We start from the raw sequence: 22,618 nt of genomic DNA, 5'->3' as shown, positions 1-22,618 counted from the left end.
GCCTCCTTCTCCCTAGCCTATATTGGGCATTTTGGACCTGTGATTGTGGGTTATAACTATATGAGTGGTAAGATAACATCATCTTGAAGCCAGAATATAGGGCCTAGACCTGATGATTGAGAAAGCTGATGGGTTGGAGAAGCTAGTTCTAGGGTTTCCAGATGCTTTAGATAATGTAGTCAAATCCCAGGTCCTGTCTAAAAATAATAATAATTTTTTTAAAGTATTTTATGGGAAATGCTTGCTTTTTCTGGATGCCTGGCTTCTGAAAAATAGGAAAATAACAGCTGCGTGTGCGCGATCGGTTTGACGTCAGACCTCCTGGGCATGTGTTGTCAAACAGCCCTGCGCAAGGGCAGAGCCGCTCGGGAGCGCGGTGCCGCTGGTCGTAGACCTGGTGCATGTTTGTTTTGCTGGCCTGTTTACAGAGCTGCTCCTTCACCTCTTTAATATTAAAAAAACCTGGTAAAATCTGGGACAATCCCAGCAGCCTGTCTGTACATAACTTATCTTTAGAGCTGTGGCTTTCAGCAGTTGAAAACTGCCTTATTGCCTGTGGTTGTGATATCTACAAACTCCATCTCTCAATTAGGACTCCGTGTCTCCAAAATCCTTAAGCTGGTCCTGGCAGGATCGTAGAATGGTTTGGGTTGGAAGGGACCTTGAAGATCATCTAGTTCCAACCCCCCTGCCATGGGCAGGGACACCTTCCACTAGATCAAGTTGCTCAAAGCCTCATCCAACCTGGCTTTGGACACTTCCAGGGAGGGATAAGGGATGTCCAGGCTGCGTGTGAAACCTTTCTACCTAGAGAAATGATGGAGTCTTGTTTGCTGAAATATTTCAGCTTAGGCTGGACAAAGCATTAGAAAATCTTGTCATATGGACCAATGTGACCCTCCTTTAGTAGGAAGGTGGAGGAGGCCTGTTGCATCACGTAGGTCCTCTCTAAGGATAAGCCTGATGTTCTCGGGTAGAGCTCCAGGGAAGGAGTTGTCTCAACTTTGTGCCTGTTTAAAGCTTTGTGAGGAGCTATCCTGGAGGATTAGGTGAATCCACAGTTCTGTACCTGGATTTGAAGGTGACCTACTTTGGTCTTGAACAAGTCCTTAAGCTGCATGCCATCAGCTCCTGCCACCACGTGGGGGTTGTCATCTGGGAAATGTTTGTGGGGTTGAAGTCTTGAGCTGTAGAAATGTGCAGCGTGTTGGTGTAGACAACTCCCCCCTGCAAAGTAATTGCTTTAGATAGGAGCAGCTTCCTAAATCCCTGTTCCGGCAGTGTCCTGTCGTGGTTTCTCCTTCTTCAGGTCAACTGACCTGGCCATTATTTCTGCTGGGTCAGTCTGCTCTGACGGGTCAGTCTGCTCTGACTGCTCAATCTGCATTTAGGCTGGTGAAGCTGAAGATCCAGGGCAAGTTTTTCTGGGTATATTTCTAGGTAAACTATAATCTAGATAGCAGACACAGTGTCTCATGAGTAGGTATCTCGGTTTGATATTGGTTTGGGCAAGGCTCAAGTCCTCAAACCATTCTGGCAATCAACTTGTATTAAGACCAAAGACTTGTGGTGTGTTGTTCCTCTTCTGAAAGATGAAGGGTTTAGAAGCTCACCTCTGGTAGCTTGTGAATATACACCATTTAAAAAACAAACAAACAAAAAACCCTACCCAACAACCTTTAAACAAAAACCCACAAACCGAAACAAAACCACTGAATACAACCGAGAAGTCTGTAGGGACTGGGCTGACTCCAGGAGTAAAATTTATGTATAATCCAGTAGGGCTGCCCGTTCCCCGACGGTGCGGCAGAGCCGTGGAAGGGACTGGCTCTGGGGGATGGATCGTAAATCATCAGCTGTAGGATTTTTAGGGATTGTAATCATCAGGTGTAGGATTTTTAGGCTTGACTGTAGCCCCCGTCGCTGTACGGCAGCATTTTTATGGCATGCTTATTTGGATATGTTTGCCCCAGATAGTAAATATCAGTGAGAACTTCATTTTGGCTACTGATTAAGATCACTACAAAAATTAGGATGATCTCTTCCCTCCAGTACCTTTAAAAAATAATTTATTGTTCCTGTCTTCAGCAGCCAGGCTCTCCCTCCTGCATTTTTGCTTCAGTGATTATTTCCTTACATGCTCTAGATAGCGTATTGAACCTAGACCTTTCCTCTTCCTCCTCTGTCTCTTCTCAAAAATAAACATTTCTGCTGTAATACTTTTCTTTTTTCACTTTGCAACTAAGCCAGGCTGGCTATTTTTAATTCCAGTTGCCAAGAAGCAAGCGAGGGATAAATGTACATCAGGTGCCGAGGGGAAGAGAAGTGGAGCACTCTCTAGACAGCATCTGCACCGTGCCCTTGGAATTAGTCGTTACTCCTTAAATTGCTCGCAGGAACCCCCAAAGCTGGTTTTCTCGGTTTACCAGCTCCTGGCTAGCAGTGAAAGAGCCACATTGTGCTGTTACAATGGGAGGTGCCTCGTTTCTCAAATTCTGCATCCCTCGCTGTTTCTCTGGCCCTAACAGGTCTGGTGATTGTACTTATTTTCCTCCTTTTGCTGTTGGGGTTGCTCCTGCCCTTTAAGTGTTCTCACAAACAGCTCTGCAAGAGGCAGTCCTTACGGATGCCCAATTTCTAGGGAGCCAAATACATCGCTCCGACTTTCGGTACTGTCCCAGCTGGTTGACAGGCAACTGGATATCCTCATCTCTGCGCTCTCAAATGGAAAAAAAAAAAAAATAAAAAAAATTGTTTTCAAATTGTTAAAGTGTTTTTAAACAATAAATGGGAAGGAGATGGAAACGGGCAGAGAGGGCTCATTAACTGTGACGTGTGGTAACCCAGTGGTGTAATTTAGAGAGCAGAAACCACTATTCCTGCAGTGAAAGATGTGGGAATTTTTGATTGTTGATTAACATCTCATAAAACTTGCAGCAAATGAGGCCTGAAATAGACTGTCAGAGGGAGAAGGCTTTGCTTATTGTATTTTACAGACAGTGTGATCCTAGAAGGTTTTGTTCCTGGATTGAACATTGATTGTAAGTTATGTTTCTGCTATGGGAGCAGAGCTTTTTGACTTCTGGTTAATGTTAAAGTTTGCTCGTTAGTGCTGACTTTTTAAAACACAGTTTGACTGGGGAAAAAAGCCCTTGCCGGAAGGGAGGGTGGGGTGTAAGGAGCAGGGGATTAGTGATATCTGGGCTTGAATGTGGCATAGAGGAAGGATGCTGGGGGCTTGCTGGTCTTACGGCCACCGGTGACTTAGCCAGCCCTGGATCAGTCGATACCTGACCTAAAGGTGGCTTGCAGGCTGCTCTTCTTTTATAATAGTGCTGTGCATAGGGACCGGGATTATAAATTAGAGTAAAAACCTCAGTAAACATTGGATAAAAATACAGTGTTGTATACTGAAACTTAGGATTTCTGACCTTGCCGTAGTGCTGAGGATGGACGTATTCTGCGTCTGCCTATATGCATATATATAAGTATATGAAATGCTGTTCCCATTCTACAGATGAGAAGAGACCTCGATGTGTTAAAAGTCATGTGGTAAAGTGATACTGGAGCCTGGGACCTCAGCTCTCTGGGCCGCAACTGGTTTTGCCTGTGCAGTCCCCTTCCTCTTTACCACTGAGGAGTATAGAAAAAGCTCTGCGTTGAAGCTAGATGCCTTCCTTATGGTGTAGCCCCTACAGAAAACACGCGTGTCTGGTCCATTTGTGCTCTTGTCGGATGCACGCGGTTTCTGGGCTGCCTCTTCCCGAGGTGATGACATTTCTCTGTCTGCCTCGTTGCATTTTTATTGATCTTCCCTCTCTGCTCTGCGCTCTGCTTGAATGTAAATGACTTCCACGGGCAACGTGTTTGGAAACCCAAGCTTTTCACCATCCGGAAACGTTACTTACTGTGCGAATTGAAGCTATAGTATTATGATTTTTATTGATCTTTCTGTGGCGCTTCTTGCAAGCCTGAGAGCACTTCGCACACAGTTGGGAGAGATCATTGCATTAGATGGAAAAGTGCAATCGCTTATTGACTGCAATGTGGCAGTTTCCTTTCTAGCAGAGAAGGATGGACAATAGGGTGTGTTTAAATAATGGTGGAATTCAGGTTACTAGAGTCAACCCACAGTCCGTCCAAGATGTTTAGACACATAGTCCCTCTTTTGAAGTCTAAATCCTTTAAAAGACTACAAATGAAACAGCAACGCGCTGTCCTTGGCAGCTTGCTGAGATGCAGAGTTACACGTGGACTCGAAAGGGAAAATGCTGCTTCTTGAAGAGCCTGCCTTGCTTCCTTTTGGTATGCTGCGGGTTTTCATTTTTCTTTGGTGTCCATCTGTTAAATTACTCACGTTGAGGAACGCATCTCAAGCTGGCCAAGCAGCGCACTGAGCGCACACGCAAGGCTTTGGAGGATGTACGGATGTATCATCGGTTTTATTAGTAATTAGGCTGTCTCTTAAGTACTTTCTGAATCCTGTTGCCGACCTGAAGTTGGCTTTCTGGATGCTGCTGTTCTGCTTCATAAGCTTCTTTGCTCCCTTTAATCTAACGTGTGCATCTGTGAATCCACATCCCCTCAAAGGCAGGGACAGGAGAAATCCTGTAGAGACTTCTCCATGTGCCTGGTGCACTGCAGTGGCTGAGGCTTTAAAAAAAAATAATATAACAAAAACACAAACGCCTCTTACTCTGGCAACATTTAATGTGGTCAGGAACCCTTGGGAAGAATTAGAGGGGGAAAAAAAAACCCACACCAGGCAGAAAAATCACTGTTTGGAGCAGAGGAGTTGAGGGATTTGTGTGCACGCATCTCTGACCAGATCTGGCTCTCGGGGAGGTGTGTGGTTTTCTTCCACTTCCCAGAAAAATAGTGGGATTTGGGTGAAACGAGCACGGAGGAGGTTGTTTGCTGAGGCTGCTGGACTCTGATTTCTCTGCTTTGCATCTGCTTGATTAAGCATGACCTCTGCTACTTGCTGCTTGGGGTTTTGGGTTTGGTTTTTTTTTTTTGGAGTTGAGATCATCTTTCAGCCCTCGCTGGAGTTAAATCTAGTTGCTGTACGGAGAAGGGAGCAGGTCGGCTCCCCACGGTCCCTGGCAGCCTGCGTTGCTGTGGGTATTGCAAAAAGGGAGCGTGGGGAAGAGAACAAGAGGTTGCTTAAGTCGCAGGAGCTACCTCGGGCTTCTGGTGGTTGTCTCTCAAGGACATCTGCAGCGCTGGCAGCTGAACACCTAAAGGAGCCGTTCACTCTGCAAGCTTTCTTTTAATGCAGTTTTCCTTTCGAAGGTGGGAAGGAGACTGAGGTCTGAGTCATTTGAAACCCATCTCCTTTGTGACGTCCCCGGTGGGTTTCCTGCCTTTCTCCTTCATGGCAAGGTATCTCAATGCTTATTTGAAAGGTGACGCTTCCTCTACCTCTCCAGTTCCTACAAAACCTTCCCTTCAACTTTTTGACCTCTATCTAAGGCCTGCTGTGGGAAATAAGAGCAGGCGTATCTCGGTATGCCAGTCTACATCCAGGATTAGTATCAAAGCACTGGGACTGGTAGAGCTCGGGTTTTTTTCCTTTGCCTGGCTTTGGAGAGAGCAGGAAGGTGCTTCTTTGCTTCCTTGCACTAGGGCAGGACTCGCCATTTAGAAGGATCTCCATCCAGAGTTGTGCACTGGGACTTGCCATTTAGAATCATAGGATGGTTTGGGCTGGAAGGGACCTTTAAAGGTCATCTAGTCCAACCCCCCTGCAATGAGCAGGGACATCTTCAACTCGAGCAGGTTGCTCAGAGCCCCATCCAACCTGACCTTGGATGTTTCCAGGGATGGGACATCGACCACCTCTCTGGGCAACCTGGGACAGGGTTTCACCACCCTCAGCATAAAACATTTCTTCCTTAGATCTAGTCTGAATCTCCCCTCTTTTAGTTTAAAACCATTCCCCCTTCTCCTATCGCTACAGGCCCTGCTAAAAACTCTGTCCCCATCTTTTTTTATCAGACCCCTTTAAGTTCTGAAAGGCCACAGTTTAGAAGGATCTCCATGCAGAGCTATGCATTGGGACTGGCTGAGCAGTGGCCACCAAAGGTATGTTTCTGGAGAAGGCTGCAGGCAGACATTTGCTCTCCTAGTGCTCCGAGCTGCCTTGATGATAATCCAGCTCTGGCGCAGAAGACGCGCAGCACTGACAGTGAGGTGCTGGACCCTGATGGAGCTTCCTGACTCAGGCTCTGCCGTGCATGGGTGAGAAACTCTGCTTGCTGGGTCGCAGCAAGCTCAGCTGGGGTGGAGGTCTCGCATTGCTGACTTGCAGTCTCCTGCGTGGATGACGCCAGGACCAGAGAAGCTTGCATCATGATGAGTGTGTCCCTAATTGAGTGTGGCTTGATGAAATTGAGCAGAGGGGTAGCAAAAGCCTAGAGGAAGCTCTTTGGTTTCTTAAATTTCAGATTCAAAGGACTTTCATTACACCCCCCTGCCCCACCCAAGGCTGCAGAGAGCATTCGGTTCCCTACTTCCACCTTCTGTGCCATTTTCAAGAGATGCTGTTGAATCTGTCAGAGCTCCCAACAGCACTGCTATAAGGCTGTACGGAAAAATTGCAAATGAATACATCAACACTGCTTTCATTTAGAAGCCCTTTCTTTTCCCCTTCTAGTTCTGCATATCTAATGTCTCCTTAATGTCACCTTGAGGAATCTATATTGTAGTGGGACTGTTCGGTGCAGTGGATCGTATGTGTGGAAGTAGGTGGAGCATGTGCTCAAAAAATATCCCCCCCTGGAAAAAAAAAAGTGGTTTAGAGAACACCTTAGCACATTTTCTGGTTTAGCCTTTTTTTTTGTAGTAGGAAGTTCTCTAGGTCTTTGTTCAAGGTAAGTAACGTGCTTAGAACTTCAAACCATGACAAGTGCCTCTGCAGTAATTATTTTTCTGTCAAACTTGAGCTCGCCTAAGCAATGCACCTTTCTTCTTCAGTTGGAAGGGAGAAGGTGCGTGGACAGAGCTTTTCATTACAAATAGAAGTGGGAATAGGCTCTGTAAGAAGAGGAGACTTGTTCTGAATGTGGTGATCAGGGTTTTAAAGCCACCTGGATTGAGAAGGTACAATGCCTGCCTTACTCAAAATCTGTTCTAGAAATTCAATAACTCAATTGTTGCAGCTTTTTCTCAAGAATAAATTATCTCTTGGCAAATCCCTGCACCTCTGCATCACCTCTGCTTCTAATGCTGATGTTCTCCACTGCTCCTTTTCACTACCATGGGATGGACTTCCAACCTGAGGCAAGACTCCTAACAAAAGCAGCTCTTCTATGAGTTGTTTTAACAGTGTTAAAAAGTAAGGTCTTGTAGCGGAGAATGAAAATTCAGGTCTGGGAACAAGGCTGACTGTTCACTACTAAAAGCAGAGTGCAGAATGAGGTTGAGGAGGCCTTGTGTGCAGAACACTATAAGAGGAACAGGATAATGCAGTGGGGGGAAACCAGGGCTTGTTTTGTCATCTGCACAGTCCCCCAGGTTGTCTTCTGAAAAGATGACACTCCAAACAGGAGACTAATACAAACGCTTGGAAGAAACCAAGCTTGGTGTGCAGGAGGAACAGGTTTGGCAGCAGAACCCTCTATTGTCTGATGCTTCTCTACGTAGGAAGCATCTGATCCAGTCCTGTAAGCCACAGGTTATATTCGTCTCGCCGTGGCTGCCTCGTTTCATGAGGCCAGTACTACTAGGCATACTTGTGAACATTCCTGTCTGTTAAATGGGAACCTGTTGAAGGTTGCTTCAAAAGTGGATTGAAGATGGTTAGAGATAGTGCTCCAAAACATGAAGGAAAGCGTGCCTGGAATTCATGGGCAGTAGCTATCTATTTGGGATGCTGTGCGGTCATAAACAGTCTTGCCTGATCTTGCCTGAATATGGATGAGCTTTCCATCAGCTCTTGCCCGTGCACCACCGCGGGCGTTATTTGACTGTTCCTTGAGCATGTTACTTTAGTGAATCAATGTGTCTTATAAGCAAATGGAGGGGTCTGTAGCCATTGGAATCTTGAGGTACCTATCCTTTTAGCAATAAGGGAAATATAAAAAATCTGTATATGTACTTTTGGATACTCCTGGCATATGTGTCTCCATCTGCACTTAGAGCACGCGGATAAAGTGGCTAAAAACACACTTGCAGATAACACTGTATAAATTTTCCCCCTATGGAGTAAAAATATCTTTCATTAAGACTTAACTAGGGAAAAAGCAACCTTTTGGGGGTATAATTTTGCAGGAATACCTACATACTCAGGCACTACAGATAAGTTCTTGTGTCTCATAGTATAACCGCATGCTTCAAAGCACCCTTCCGGCGGCTGATGACAAGGCAAGCCTTCAGAATGGAAGCACGCTTGCTTTACATTAGCATGGGGAACTGCAAACATTATGCATAGCTACCCGTACAGTCAAAACCGAAACAAAAATACTTAATTTTGGCACCCTGGGGTTAGATGCTACGAGCTAGTTGCAAAGCTAAATAGACTGAGCTTAAGAGTAGTCCTTCTCTGTTTCAAATCCCACTGCTAAGACTTGAATTCTGAGTCCCTTCTTTGCTCCCTTTCACAGAAATGAAAGATGCAAAATACCCCGATGGGGAAAATTGAGGCTAGAGCAGTGTATTTAATATGCTAATGCCATGAACAGATGTCCTGCAGTTGGTTTCCTTCTGGAGAACTTGTGAGCTTGGAAAAGGGACCTACAGAGGCTACTGGAGAAGGCTGCAAATCTGCACATCGAAGTAATTAAAGGTTATCAATGACTCGTGTATCTCCCTCCACCCACGTAACTGCGATACGAGCACTTGCGTTCTCTTCTTGTAATGCATTTCAGACTATCCTGTATGGCAGAAATCATTGGACCCTCAGGATTATCTCGGCATTTTCAGCTCCCATCCCAAGGTGGCCCTTTGGCTTTAGTGTCTGCGTGGCAGAAAAGCGGCTGTCACGTAACTACTTTCATCTTGTCTCCAGTCATTCAACTCAATTTCACGTGGCTACTAGGATCTTGCCTAGCAGCAGAATCTTTTTTTTTTTTTTAACAAAATGCTGTCTTAGCTCTAGAATATTTTTTTCCCTTGATTCTTCAGTATATTGACACCTTAAAGTCAGTGCTCGAAGTGCTGACCTACAATTCTGAATACAGGCGCAGGATTTATCCCAAAGTGATGAGAGACTTGTGTGCATTCATCTCGAGGACATGGTACTGAAATTAAGAATATTTGGGGTAAATTCTAGTTCAGTCTCACTGCACTGATTGTTTTACAAATAGAGATCAACTGATTTTTAGCCGGAGATTTGCAAGGCTAGAAGTTGTTTGGGAATCTGTTGATTGAAATTCCTAGAAGAGGTATTAATACCATGCTAAGATACCAAAACTGAAATTAATGTCTCCCAGGTATGTTAGTGTGCTCCTCCAGCCTATCATTTGTATGATTATGGTACATGGCTTGCTCCGATTGCAATATCATAGAATCATCAAATGGTTTGGGTCAGAAGGGACTTTTGAAGGTCATCTAGTCCAACCCCCCTGCAAGGAGCAGGGACATCTTCAACTAGAGCAGGTTGCTCAGAGCCCTGTCCAGCCTGACCTTGGTATATCGTGGCTAAACCCTACAAAACAAAACTGCCTCAGGTGGGATTTGTGCTTTTGCAGAATTGCATCACAAAGGCCTTAAAACCTTGAAGTTTGGTACCCTGAAGGCCAGCCACCTGCCCTATAGATGGAGCGCAGTCCCTGTGCCCCCGAAATGGGGAATAAAGTAGGTTTTTTGGGTAGCTGCCCTGCTTTTTAGCTGCGGATTCCCACACCGCTCCATGGGACAGTAGGTATGAGGGACCGGTGACATCGTACGCTGTCAGCGCTGAGCCATGTTGGAGATTGACTTCAGCTGGGAATCTGGACTGGCATGAAACCTCTTTATCTGTTTGGGGGCAACATCTGAGATGTAGTGCCCTAGGCTTGGGCTAAGGCATGAATTCAGGAGGGTAAGAACCTGAAATAGGATTGCTTATACCAAGTTGGAGCCAGGGTTTACTAGCCCAGTATCCTGTCTCCTGACAGTGGACCTTGTCTTCATCTTCTGTGGTCCTGGGAGATCGGTATGTAGCAACTACAGCTCTGGGTCCGTGACTTTATGTAGCTGCAAAGGGTTTTGTGAGTGGTGCTAGAGCTTTTCAGGGGACCAGGCTCCGACGGGATGGCATAAAGAAAAGGCTAGCATTTTTGGTGATCCTAGTGTCCTCTTAGCAAAGCTCTAGTACATATCTTGACTGTGTTGGGAGCATGTGAACTTAAATATCTTCGAGGTGAATATCTCCTAGTGGTTTAAATATCTGGATCTTAAATATTGCTAAGTATCCTTTATTTTCCCATTCCCTAAGTGATATTTTAATCCTACAGTTTGCTGAAATATAATTGCCATGCTCTTCTGTGAGTAGACTCTTGGAAGATCTTTATCCTGGAGCTATGCAAAGGCTGGTTATCTCCTGTTTTTTAAAGGCAGCCTTTGTGGGAGGCAAAGGCACAGCTCCCTCCAGGAGGTAGGAGGAGACCTTCCCTTCCTCATTTGCTCGCTAGCGTGGACACAAACTAGCAGCTGTAACGAAGTTACGGACAAGGTAACTTGGTCCATAGCATTCAAAAGTACATCCAGAGAGTGTTTCATACTATGAAGTATCCCAGCCATGTTATAAAATGAACCCTATTGCCAGGAAGGCGAGGAATTGGCTGCTGGAAGACAAGATCCAATTACCTCCAGTGATCAATGGCAATCAATTAAAAACTCCACTCCCTGGACTATGAAACTCTCATAACATCTGTCCATAGTACCCGTTAAGGCAAGATGTGGCTGTTTGAGCGAGTTTTCTGATGTTACCTTTTAACTTAACTGGTTTTAGCTTAGTAAGAACTTAAGGCCACATGAAATTTTAAACCTGTTTTGACTCAAGCAGCATCCTTGCCGAGTGACCTACCCACTTCAGGGTTGTGTAATCATATTTTCTTTAATACATCCCTAAGAGGTGTTTAGACTGGGAATAGAAAGGCACAAATGTCCGAGAGGGCTACAAAAACCTGCAAAGGTCTGTCAAAGAACAGGGGTCAGCAAGTGGAAGATAAGAAAGGAATGAGCAATAAATGTCTTAAGGCCTATGTAGGTAATAAGTAAGTAGTCGGGACAAGGTGGTGTGTCAGGCAGACAGGATTGATTGGCAAAGTAGAAATGTGGGGGATAACCAGCATAACCGTAGCGTTAATACAGAGGGACATAAACTAGCAAGAAGAAAAATGGATGTGAAGGAGGGAGAGGATGCTCCAGGCTACGCATCAAAGTTGCGTGCAGCGAGAGGAACGTAGAGGCTTTTTGATAGTGGTAAGGAACGAAGTGGAGTGCAGGCTCAGGAAACACAGTGAAGTTCAAAGTGGTTGCGATGAGGACATGGGCAGCACTTCACTTCCTAAGTGGCTGCTGTGTTCCTCAATGACAATTGTATTTAATGCATTGCCTTTACCTCTTCAATGCAACTCTGAGATAAATCATTTGGGTACGATAGTGAAAGCGGGGAACGTAAAAATATTCCAGCAAAATTTAATTCAGGGAGAATATAGGGAGAGTTAATGTCTCTTCTGAGGGTTTTTTTTTAGCTGTTCTTGTCCTGGAAAGTCATGCAATTAGGAATGCCTTCAAGGTATTTGGTTAGGCAGTGCAGAAATACATGAGCTTAGGAATTGCTACCCTAGAGATTTGCCTGAAGTGGTAGGATTTAGAGTGGACCGGGCAAACTTTCTAAGCAAGAGTCTTGTATAGGCCTTTTGGAGTAGGGGCAAATATTGGCTGTAGTAACATAAATGTATAATACCCCTTTTTGCATCAGTAAGATATACAGCAGAAACTACTAAAGCAAGAACAGCATATACCTCAGTACAAGCACTGTCAAAACTAGAAGGTCAAAACGAGAAGGGCGAACAGGGGTGGTGTAGGAGGAAAAAATTATTGAAAAATAATTTTATCTGCCCCAGAGGTCTGCAGAGAGGCTCCAGCTGAAGCCTGGCATGGGTAACTGGATGATTGGAGTTAACTGTGACTTGGAGTAATTTGACTTGCACAAAGTGCTGTTTAAACCGTTTAGCAAATGTTCTTTGCATCTGCTCATGCAGTCAGTCTTATGAAAGATAACGTCCTCTTAGCTTGGAAATAATGTGAAGGATGATTGTTTTATAAGCAAAAACTAAGACGGGGAAGACTTCAGGTGAATATTAGAAGGTTTCCATATGTCGCATATAAGAAGAGCTGTCTAAGCTGGGAGTAGTACAGGTTAACAAATCGATATCGCTGCTAGCCGCCTTCCGTGCAGTTGCAATTTTCTACTCAGGGGAGTGGAAATAACATGGCCAACTCTACTCCGTTTCTCGGGGTGAAATGCCCAGGGTTAATCCTGTGTGCTCATCTCCGCTTTGCCGCACGGCGGGTATTTTGCTGGAAGTAGCTGTACTCTCGGCACTTCCCTTGCTCTTTCTTCTGAGCTGCTATTAACGATACAGTTGGCATTAGTATTTGAGGATCTTGTAGCTCTTGCTCTGTCCGCTTCGTAGAATCAAACACTGAAAGGGAAAACTTGAGGTTGGGAAGAGGTATTGTCATTCATCCTGAACAACTGGGAGAAGCAAACTGTGCATTAACGGGCAAGATACCAAAGAGAGGCTGATCATACTGAAGTACCGAAAGATGGTCTGAGGATGCCGCAGGACAGAGACAGATGTTCCTGATCCTTCCCAATGAAAGGAAGCTTGTCTTGCAGACTAACGCTTTGCCTGGAAATGTTTTATGTGCATTCAAAGCCAGAAGTGAGATTTTTAGAAAGCAACAAATTGATGGTATCCAACCACCACAAAAAAAAAAAACAACCCACAGTGCTAGTATTCAGTGATTAAAAATTGCATGCTAGCTGAGGTTGGGACATATTTTACCAACAGTATTAAGCAACATGTGCGTATTGAACACTTGGAAGCGATGCACAGCACTGTCCAATTCATTGCTTTTTTTTTTCAGCATTGACTAAAGGGTTTGCAAGGATGAACAAGGAGGGGAAAAATAAAGGACTGTAACGTGAAGGGAATAATTTGAAGGTTAAGTATCTCTGTTGCTGTAGAAAAGCCATCAGACTGAACCTACAGTGACTGCACCTTTGCAAAGGCAAAACGAATAAAACTTAAATAGACAGACAAAGTAGACCTCATTACGTGTTGGGCTCTGCGCTTGCTGCCTTGGTTGTAGATCCCAGTCGATATCAGTGGGGGAGGAAGGTTAAAACAAAGCTCTCCTGGTGTTGCTTGTAGCTGAAGCGATACGCTACTTTCTTCCCTTGAAAGTCTGTTCTCCCGAAGACTAAATACTGCCTTTCATAGCAGAGCCATTGAGATACTCACAGTATTTTTGGCTAGGAAAGATAATGAAGTCTTAATGCAGCAATCCATTTGATAGAGAAGATCAAATGACACAAAGAACTTGAGTTAAAATCCAAGTGTGGCTGGACACAGAAATAGAAATGATAAAGTGTGTGGGATCTCATCTCCTAGCCATCTTCTTCTAAGCACTCCTTTTGTTCTAAGGGCTGGGAGATGAGATGGCAGGACAGCTCGAAGCATATCCGTTAAATGAGAAAAGGGATGGGAAGGGGCCTGGGTAGCCTCTGTATATTTAAAAAAAAAAAAAAAATATCCAGTGTATTGGTACTTCAAAATCTCTTCTCGTAATTTTCAGAGCCTAAAGCTTAGAAACCTAGCAGGTTTCCAGGGAGAGGAAAGACGGGTTTGTGGGTGTCCAGCTTGCTGAGGTGACTGCTAACATGAGATGCGGGATGGAGGAAGAGGAGACACTTGCATCATGACATACAGCTTGAATTGCTGCTTTGGTGGAGTCTGACCCGCACCCTCTGACTAGTGCTTTTATGGTTCCTGGGGATGTGAGCCCAAATTTGCCTTCCTAAGCCATGCTACTTGATGGTGTCAAGAAACTCTCTCTTCCTAAGCTCAGGTCAGCTCTTAAATTGGAGGAAGGAGCTGCAGTTTAGCTGTACTATTTTCTAGCTTCTAACCCTTTAATCCACTGTATTGAAATATATTTCTAAGGGATGCTTTTTCTTCCCACTCCTGGAAATAAACTACAGATGTTGTTAAATGGAAACTCTTCCAACTCGGTCTATGAATTTTGTGTGATGCACTTACTGCAACCACTGGCTTAGGTTCACTTATTGTTCACAAATTTTCTTTCATCTGCTAAAGAGAAGAAAAAGCCTTAAACTGCTCCATAGGGTGAAAATGTTTGGAGCAGATTTTTACATCCAACTCAGGAACTCTTATGTCAGCTGGAGAAAGAAAAAGAAGAGTAATTGAAAATATTCAATACTTCATGAGCCACAGTCCAAGAAAATTTCTAATGCAGCTGTAATATGATTTGGTTTTTAGAGCTCTCTGTATTGATTTGTCATTTAAAAACTGTCATGCTCTGTGTCCATTGTACAAGGAGGGAGGAAAAAGAAAATGCTTTATAAATAAATTTCTGAGGACATACAGAGTGCACTTGGAGTAATGGCTGGACCATAGTAGAGTTGCTTATTGGCATTTGCATCGTGCTTTGGCTGTTAGTGGTGTGTAAATTTTATTTCTATTTAAAGGCACTGTGGGACTTATTTTTTCATGTTTCAAGTGCAAAGAGAAAAACGGAGGAGCGGGCAGGATCTCTTTGGGGCCCCTGCTTTAGGATACATCTCGGTGGATGTCTACCTGTCTCCTCACCTTGAATTCTAGCCTTGCCTGATTATCAGGGAACAAGCACGTTTTATACTAAACGTGTCTCACACTTGCCTCTGGTTATGGCACTCAGTACTAGTGCCATTTATCAGCCTAAGTAGAAAGAAATTATAAATGTGCTAGAAAAAAAACCTTTATGTTTAAGAAATTTTCTTCTTCTCTACTCATCATCTTGCCTCATTTTTAGCTACAATTTAGGCCATGTGACCATGGCTTTTAAGAGCATGGGTCATTGACTTTCAGATTGGCAGGCAAGCTTCCTTCCAGCTCTGATGTTGCTCTGAGCAATTAGTGTCCAGAAAGGCTGAAATGAGCAGAGTGGACATGTTGGGTGAAGCGATCACTGGTACCGAGTGCGGTGAAGGTACTGCTTAGAGCTGTGTAGAAAGTGCCCTCGATCCATGTTCAGCGTGTCTGGCAGTTCCTATTACTCCTTTGAAATTTGCTGCCCAGCCAGCTGAAATAGTCTTTGCTCAGGACTGGAGACCTTGTGTTCAGTAGAGGTAGGACTGCCGGCATATCTGTCTTTAGGCAGAGCTCTTTTGTGTGCTTGGAGTGCCGTGCCATCTGGCAATCTGTCCTGGTTTCCCAGCTGGGGCTAAACCATGACACATTCTTAGCCTCAACTTGTGAGCAGGGACTTGCCTGGTTCTTGATGAGTTTCTACTCTTTTCAGCACAAGTGTTTGGGTTTATGGTATCTCAGTTGTGCTGGTCTTGAGGGTTGGGACTAGTTTTCCTTTCCCTCAAAACACTGGACCATTTTGAAAGAGTCCATGGGGGTAGGGGGCACAGCCAAAATGTTCAATGTGCTTGTTGAAGACCAAGAGAGCAGTCTGTGGTGTTGTCTAGCAAAGGTGCAGGGCCTGGGAGGTCCAGCTTCTGAAGGCCAATGCAGCTGATGCCACTTAGTACCTTATTACTGCCTGGCAATGAAGCTTTCATTGCCTTCCCTTCTGGGATTGCAGGTAAAATGCCATTTTCCCCTTTTTCAGGGCAGGTGTGTAGTGGTAAGCAGTGCTGGGGGGGCATAAAAGTTCTGTTCAGGGCAGACTGCAGAGAGGCAAAATATCGTCTTGTACCTGTATCAGTAGGTAGATGCAGCCTGTTCACTGCATCTGCACTCTGCTTGCTTAAATGTGTCTTCAGGGGGTGTTTCTCTCCTAAATCAGGCCAGGAAGTCCATCTCCTTGTAGGCAGATGGAAGTAGCTGTCAGCTGGTGACAGAGCTCACTTTGGAAGGATGCCTCTTGGAGGGTGACCTGTAACAAGTGCATCCCTTGGACCACGCTCTGAGCGATATCCTGCCTGGCATCTGTCAACATCCACGCTATATCGATGAGCCCAAAAGGAAAGTCTCATCACCCAACATAGAGCCAGTCCCTTAAACCAACAGAAGGACTCTTCGTTGATTAACGTTGGTCTGTCTTGGGCAGCAGTGCCACCGCATCAAGAGCAGATCTCCCTTCAGATGTGCTAATGCTTCTGGCTCCTCACCAACTTTTAGGTCCCCTGGCACATAACTTTACCATCAAGTTCTCCTGTTTCTGCAGATTCTGGGACTCTTTATCAGGGAGTGTAGCGATAGGACAAGGGGTAACAGTTTTAAACTGAAAGAGGGTAGGTTTAGGTTAGATATTAGGAAGAAATTCTTTATTGTGAGGGTGGTGAGGCACTGGAAGAGGTTGCCCAGAGAAGTTGTGGATGCCCCCTCCCTGGAAGTGTTCAAGGCCACGTTGGATGAGGCTTTGAGTGACCTGGTCTAGTGGAAGGTGTCCCTTCCTGTGGCAGGGGGGTTGGAAATGGGTGATCTTTAAGGTCCCTTTGAACCCAAACCATTCTATGATTCTATGATTGCCTCCTGCTGCTGCTACTTCTGAAGAAGTTGTGCTTAGTGACTGGTCAGGCTGTTGATGCTGCTGACACTTCTGCTGCTGGTGGAGGACAGATAACAAGATTTACTGCAAACTGAACGCTCAGTTTAACTTGTAGTCCCTTTTGTGGTGACCCGTTCTTCGCGGTGTTGAGAAACAAGTCGATAAAAGGAGCTGAGGATCTGATCTGGAGGCCCAGGTGGTACCAGGCTTGAATGAAAATACAGCAGAGCAGTAGGGACTTGTGACTGTGTCATGACTTCAAAGGGGATTTTTTTGCTGGATTTCTTCCAGAATAGCCTTTTAGATCTACAGAGTTATTCACTTTGCCTTTCGTTGTTGGCTGGCAGCACCTATTTTTTAATTTTATTGTTTTTCTAAGCAGTATGTTCTTTGATTGCCTTAGCATCAGATAAACTTCCTCTCAAACATCTCGGAACTGAAACCGTGGCCTTTGTGTAGCCAATGCAAGTTGCCTACAGACCTTCTCCATAGATGCTTACGTAAACTTGCTTTACTCACTTGGAGAACATCCAGAGCAGTTCATACTTTGGAAGTCCTGATGGCTTCTGGTGGTAAATGTTTCTGCTGAACTGTGCGAGAGGTGTATGCAAAGAGCACTTTGATATTGTGAGTTGTGAGCATCATCTGAAACCTGTACTGTGCAAGACAGGCAAAGCAAGTTCTGAAGACAACGACATCTTGTTCATGCCTAAATAACAACTGTCGTCCCTCAGGCTCCAGAAAACATTGCAGTAAGATCGCTTATCCTGAAAGGCAACGAACAGCCAGTGTTTCCTTCAAGTCGCTAAGTAGTGTCTGGGTGATGATTTGACTAATTTTCCTGCTGCAGTGCTCTGCTCAAGGGATCTAATCAGCGAGCAAATTGCAGGTCTGGCTGATTCGGCAGACCTTGCCTTATCTTCCTGTCTTGCTGTTCGGGTTCAAGGGACCTGCTTGGCTTTGTCTTTTTAAAGTAAGTTCCCAAACTTTTTTAGGGTGGTATTGCTGGATTAAAGGCTTTACTGTAAGGCTTGGGCACACAATAGCCGCTGGTTTAAGTAGCTTCTCTGTAAAAGCTGCGCTGCGGCTGTGTGCACACAGGCTTTCTGTCAGCAAAGTACTGCGACTTTGTTTAACCACAGGAAGCTTGTTGGGCTCTTTGAATCACTGCGGTGGTGCAGCAGGTTAAGAGCCTTTCCATGGAGAGTCCCTGTGACTCAGCTGCTGCGTAGTAACATCCAGCTTGAATCACCGCTGCACCGATAATCATGTTAAATGTAGCCGTTCTGTCCAAATTCTCTTGTCATTCTGAAAAATTCCATTACATAGCATCCTTTTAACCTGGTTACCTGGTTTTCTGTGGCCTTTCAAAGGGATCCCTTCATTTCCTCTGCCCTATTTTCCCTGGCCATCTCTGTTGCAAGGATGACACAGACAGAAGAGAAATTTTTGCTCTCCCACAGGGACGTAAGTCTGACTTGCTCACATAAGGCATCACTCATATATAATCAAGCCTTTCTGGTTCTTTGTTCTAGGCACCTATTATTGGAAGAGGATGCTGCTGTGAATTGCTGAGGACTCTTACAAAGAACTAGGAAGGCTTGAATAAAAAGGTAGCAGGTTCAGAAGAAGGATTTGGTAGCCTGTAGTCGTTTCTTTCTCACCGCGTATAATATGTGGGAGTTGAGACTTGGGTCACTTTTCAATCCTACGTAATAAAAACAGATCCTAATTGCTAGCAGTCCTTGGCCATGTTATAGCAAAATTGCTGTAACAGGTAACAAGTTTCAACACTGTCATTCCAAAAATGACACTATAGAAAATTAATCCTTCTCATAACAATAACTTCCCTGTTTCTCTAGTCCAGAGCTCTGGATCTTCAAAGATGTGAGCGATGGCTGTGCTAGCTGAAGCTCTTCCAGTTCAATAGCAGCTTCTCTCCTGTTTTGTTCTTCAGAGTGGTGGAGCTTGGCCTTCTGCATCTTTGAGCGTTTGTTTTGGGGTGTTAGAGTTTGAGAAAGCCTGGGAAAATGGGCCAGGAGTGACTTTGACTTAAAATGAAGCCACTGGCTTTTGAGTTGGGAGTAACTCCATTTTAAATGGAATGGGGGCGAGGGAAGTGGGCTCTATGCTAGGAAGTTGATCGGTGGCTTTGCTGTGGAGTAGCTCATCACTACCTGAGTTGCTAAAAATGAAGATCCATTTATCTAATGGATCTTCTTTTGAGCACCCGAGACCACTCTGACTTCTGTGTCAGCCTGCTCTTCCTTCAAAGAACCAACTTCACCACCACTGTTGATTCTCTCTTGAATTTGCTATCTGCTGGTCCAACTCAATTTTCTGCTCTGATGAGCCATCTTAAAATAGTGCAGTAGCCTAGCTTAAAAATCTGCTTTGAGTCCTAAAGACTTAAAAATATCTATTTAAATATGCCTCATGCAAAATGAAGTTCCTGACTTGACTGGTGCTGCAGGTATTTCAATGACTAGCCTTGCTTTACAGCTTGGTTATCCCACAGCAGTCTCTCTTGCAGTCTAGCTTCCAGTCTATAACTCTAACCACAAATCCCAAAGTTTTGAGTCAGCTCCTCATCTCTTCTGGCTCCAGAGTATTTCTTCCCCCCACAACTCCTCTTCGCTTGGCTTTCCCACTTGCCAGCACAGCAATCATTACCTGCTCTGGCACTGAATAAATAGCAATTAATCATACTGACAGCTATGTGATGACTTCCAGGACACCTACTATTAAATGGTATAAGACCAAATCTTATTTTACCGTGTCTACCTTAGCCAGTCCGCTGTTCTTCCTCCTTTCCTTTACGGTTCATGTACTGTAAACTTTGTCCTATCCATGGTTTTTCCTGTTGCATTAGTGTAGTACTAATATGTTGAAGAATTGCTGCTTACACTAGTCTTACTAGTGTGTAGACATCTGCTTTTGGTGGTAGGGTGCCAGGCTAGGCAGGCTTCTGGCCAGACCAATGCCATTCTTCTCGTGGCTTGACATCTCAACAAGTTCAGATGAGGACTGGATGTCCAGGCAAGGGGATGGGGATGTGTTTGTAAGTGCAACTAGTCCTGCATACCTCATGCCTTTCTGTGAGGTTACAACACTGATGATCTCTGTTTTTTCCATTGCCCAGGAGTGGGTAAAGCCCTGACATAAAAAATGCCCCTGTCCCCCATGACGGTTGGGCTATGTTTTTAGGTCTCAGGATTTCCTAGACAAATCTAGAAGTGTTTGTATATGTGTTATTTATCTCCACATTCATAAAGCTGGAGACTCGCTGGGTCTCTGGTGTGTTTTAGCTGCCTGGTATGTGGGTGCTGCACTTGATCAGTAGATCCACGCTTTCAAAAGTGCTCAGGTACCAGGCTGCCTTGGTGGAACAGCAGACCTAGACGTGTGTTTTTGACTGGGAGAAGGCTTAAAACTCCTTTGACCCTCTACCTACCCGCTCAGTCTCTACTAACCTGAGTGTTATCGTTTTCTCATTGAGCTGTAGGCTCCTTCATAGCTAGCTTGTGTGTGTATGGCTGTGACTTTAATGCTGGATTCTAGCCAATGTGTTTCTATAGCATAGACCTGTTTGTGTCTGTTGGGATACAGCCCTGAAAAGCACTTAAGGGATGGCAAGCTAGACTGAGGGTCTGGCAGGTCAGTGCTCCATGGTGAGTACTCGTGCAAATGTGCATGCGTAGCAATGCACAGAGCCTCTCGTCTGTCTCGTGCGGAGCGAGTTGAACTTAAAGCACATGGTGTGTCATCTACTCTACCGTGATTCCCTCAGTCCCCATTCTCAACCGGTTAACCTGCCTGCAGCTTCGTTACCATGTTTTGACACGATCAACTGCAGTAAAGCTCTCAAAGTTCTTAAGTTCTTCAAGTTCAGTCTGTATCTACCTCTGGTGTAAAAAGCCCAGCAGATTACTAGACCCAAGCCTGCTGGTTTATCCTCTTTTCTTTGAAGGTTTTTGAGTCTCTCTTACCCTTGGTAACTTCCCACCTCGGCAGATCTATCATGACATGGTTTTGCTACCTATAGTGCTATGGAACGGGACCCTCATCTTGAATGTCAGCGTTGAGTGGAAAACCCCTAATGAATAAACTGTCGTATCTGGCCGCTGTGCAGGATTACGCTCCTAGGGATGCATGCATCTCTAGGTAGTTGGCTGAGCCTTGCTCCAGCAGCAGACATTACAAATACCACCAATGATGCAATTTTCTTAAACTCATTACTGTTGCTGGGCTCCTTCTCCCTGAAGACTCTGCTCTGCCTTATTATGTTAATTTTTTTTTTCCCCCTCTCTTCATCTTACCCCTTCCAAGGCTTTAAAATACAGCATTCCACTCAGCCTTTGTTTCTGCTCCTGCCTGTTGTATATGCGGCCGCTAAGCCAGGACTTGCCGGGCTGTCCCTGTAGTTGTAATGGGCCAGAGAGGTCTGAGAAATGTACTGAGCAGCCATGTGGGATTTGCTGGAAAATTTGCCGCCTCCTGCCTTTATTTCTCACTTCTTTTCTTCTGCTCCATTTCTGCTCTCTTGCTTTTTCACACTTTTTGCATCCTCCTTCTCAGCTCTAGCAGAAACCCCTCAACTGCCTTCATCCCTGGGACGAGAGACTTGGTATTCTGGCAGAAAACAACAACAAAAAAACCTTCTTGTCTGCTTTTCCTGTAGCTGCTGGAGTCCAGTGGTACTGCAGAGGTGTGCTAACTCGGTGTGCAGATGAGGGGCTTCATGAAGCTTCTTCTCATTTTGCGGTATGAGGGCCTCTGTCCCACTCCCCTGGGAACAGCCTTGTGGGTTTTCTTCTCCTCCCATCATTTTTTGGTCACTTTCTACACGAGTTGTCTTGCATCTCGCTGCAGGTACCTGGATATTGCTCTTCCCAATGCTCTTGGCATGATTGCTTTCCTTGTGCCCAAGTTGCTGTTTCTACTGTTCTCTTACCTTGATTTTTCTCCAACTGTTGAGCTGCTGCTACAGTCACACTTTTTGTTGTCTTTTTTTTTTTTTTCCTCCTCTTCTGTCCTCCCACTCCTGTTGGTCTCGCTACCATTCCTTCGGTATCTGGTAGGGAAAAGATGTTTTCACACTTCAGGATCTCGTGGAGTCTTTGATGCTTGCATATGCAAACTTGTTTACATCTTCTTTGTACTGCTGGTACCTTGCTGCGTCTTTCAGGTGGCGTATTGTTGATACAGCTCTGCTGTATCCTGATGGGAATTAACCATCGTGCTGAGAGACTACTGCTAGCAGCTAATCCCTGTTTAAAAAAAAAAAAAAGCATTAATTTTTGGCTATTTTAGTGGGTGGGGGGAGTTGTTTGACCACTGTGAGCTGTAACCACGCATTAACGAGAGGCTGAAATGAAAATCCAGGGCGTGGGATTTGGAAAAACATGGTGAAAACATAAGCTATGCAAAGAATGTCCTCTGATCTTCATTCGAGCCACAGTAAAATGGCTCTCAGTTGTGTCAAATTGTGATTAAATGATAAAATCCGTGATTGCTGTAAGCTTGCTTCCTTGAGAGTAACACGCTGCTGAGCCTCTTGGGAGGGTGGTTTGAGGCTCTGTCCTTGCTGGGTGAGATGCCTTCAACGTGGGGATTTTGAAGGCTCTCTCTTAGCTGCGAGTCTATATGTGCATCTTGGTGGTAGGGTGGAAGGTGGAGATTTCTAGATCTATTAAAAACATGAGCTTTTCACTGCTGCTCTGCTATTACAGCCACAAGTATTTTTTTGACAGTTACACATGCAAAAGTCATTGCTGAATATCTATTTCCCTAGCTATTTTAATGGTTGCAAGTGACTCCTCTCCATGGTTGTCCATCCCATTTGCCTTGAGGAAAAATACTACCATAATCCCTCCATGGAGGAACTTACCATTTG

The 22,618-nt window shown here is 44.8% G+C and overlaps 1 protein-coding gene across 4 annotated transcripts in view; it reads left to right on the top strand.

Moving 5' to 3' along the window:
* The window catches only part of ARHGAP39 (Rho GTPase activating protein 39), a 149,286-nt gene that overhangs the window by 3,702 nt on the left and 122,966 nt on the right, over nt 1–22,618 (top strand). For 3 of the 4 annotated variants that reach the window (XM_072851776.1, XM_072851777.1, XM_072851775.1), the window contains exon 1: nt 21,449–21,594. The exons of the other annotated variant lie outside the window; for it this stretch is intronic. In XM_072851776.1, the coding sequence (XP_072707877.1) occupies nt 21,452–21,594 (143 nt within the window). In that variant the 5' untranslated portion in view covers nt 21,449–21,451. Of the gene's footprint in view, nt 1–21,448; nt 21,595–22,618 lie in introns of those variants that run through there. 4 annotated transcript variants of the gene reach the window in all.

This window comes from Ciconia boyciana, chromosome 2, assembly GCF_034638445.1.
Source record: "Ciconia boyciana chromosome 2, ASM3463844v1, whole genome shotgun sequence".
In the NCBI taxonomy this organism is placed as follows: Eukaryota; Metazoa; Chordata; class Aves; order Ciconiiformes; family Ciconiidae; genus Ciconia; species Ciconia boyciana.
This window is presented reverse-complemented; position numbering and strand designations above follow the sequence as displayed.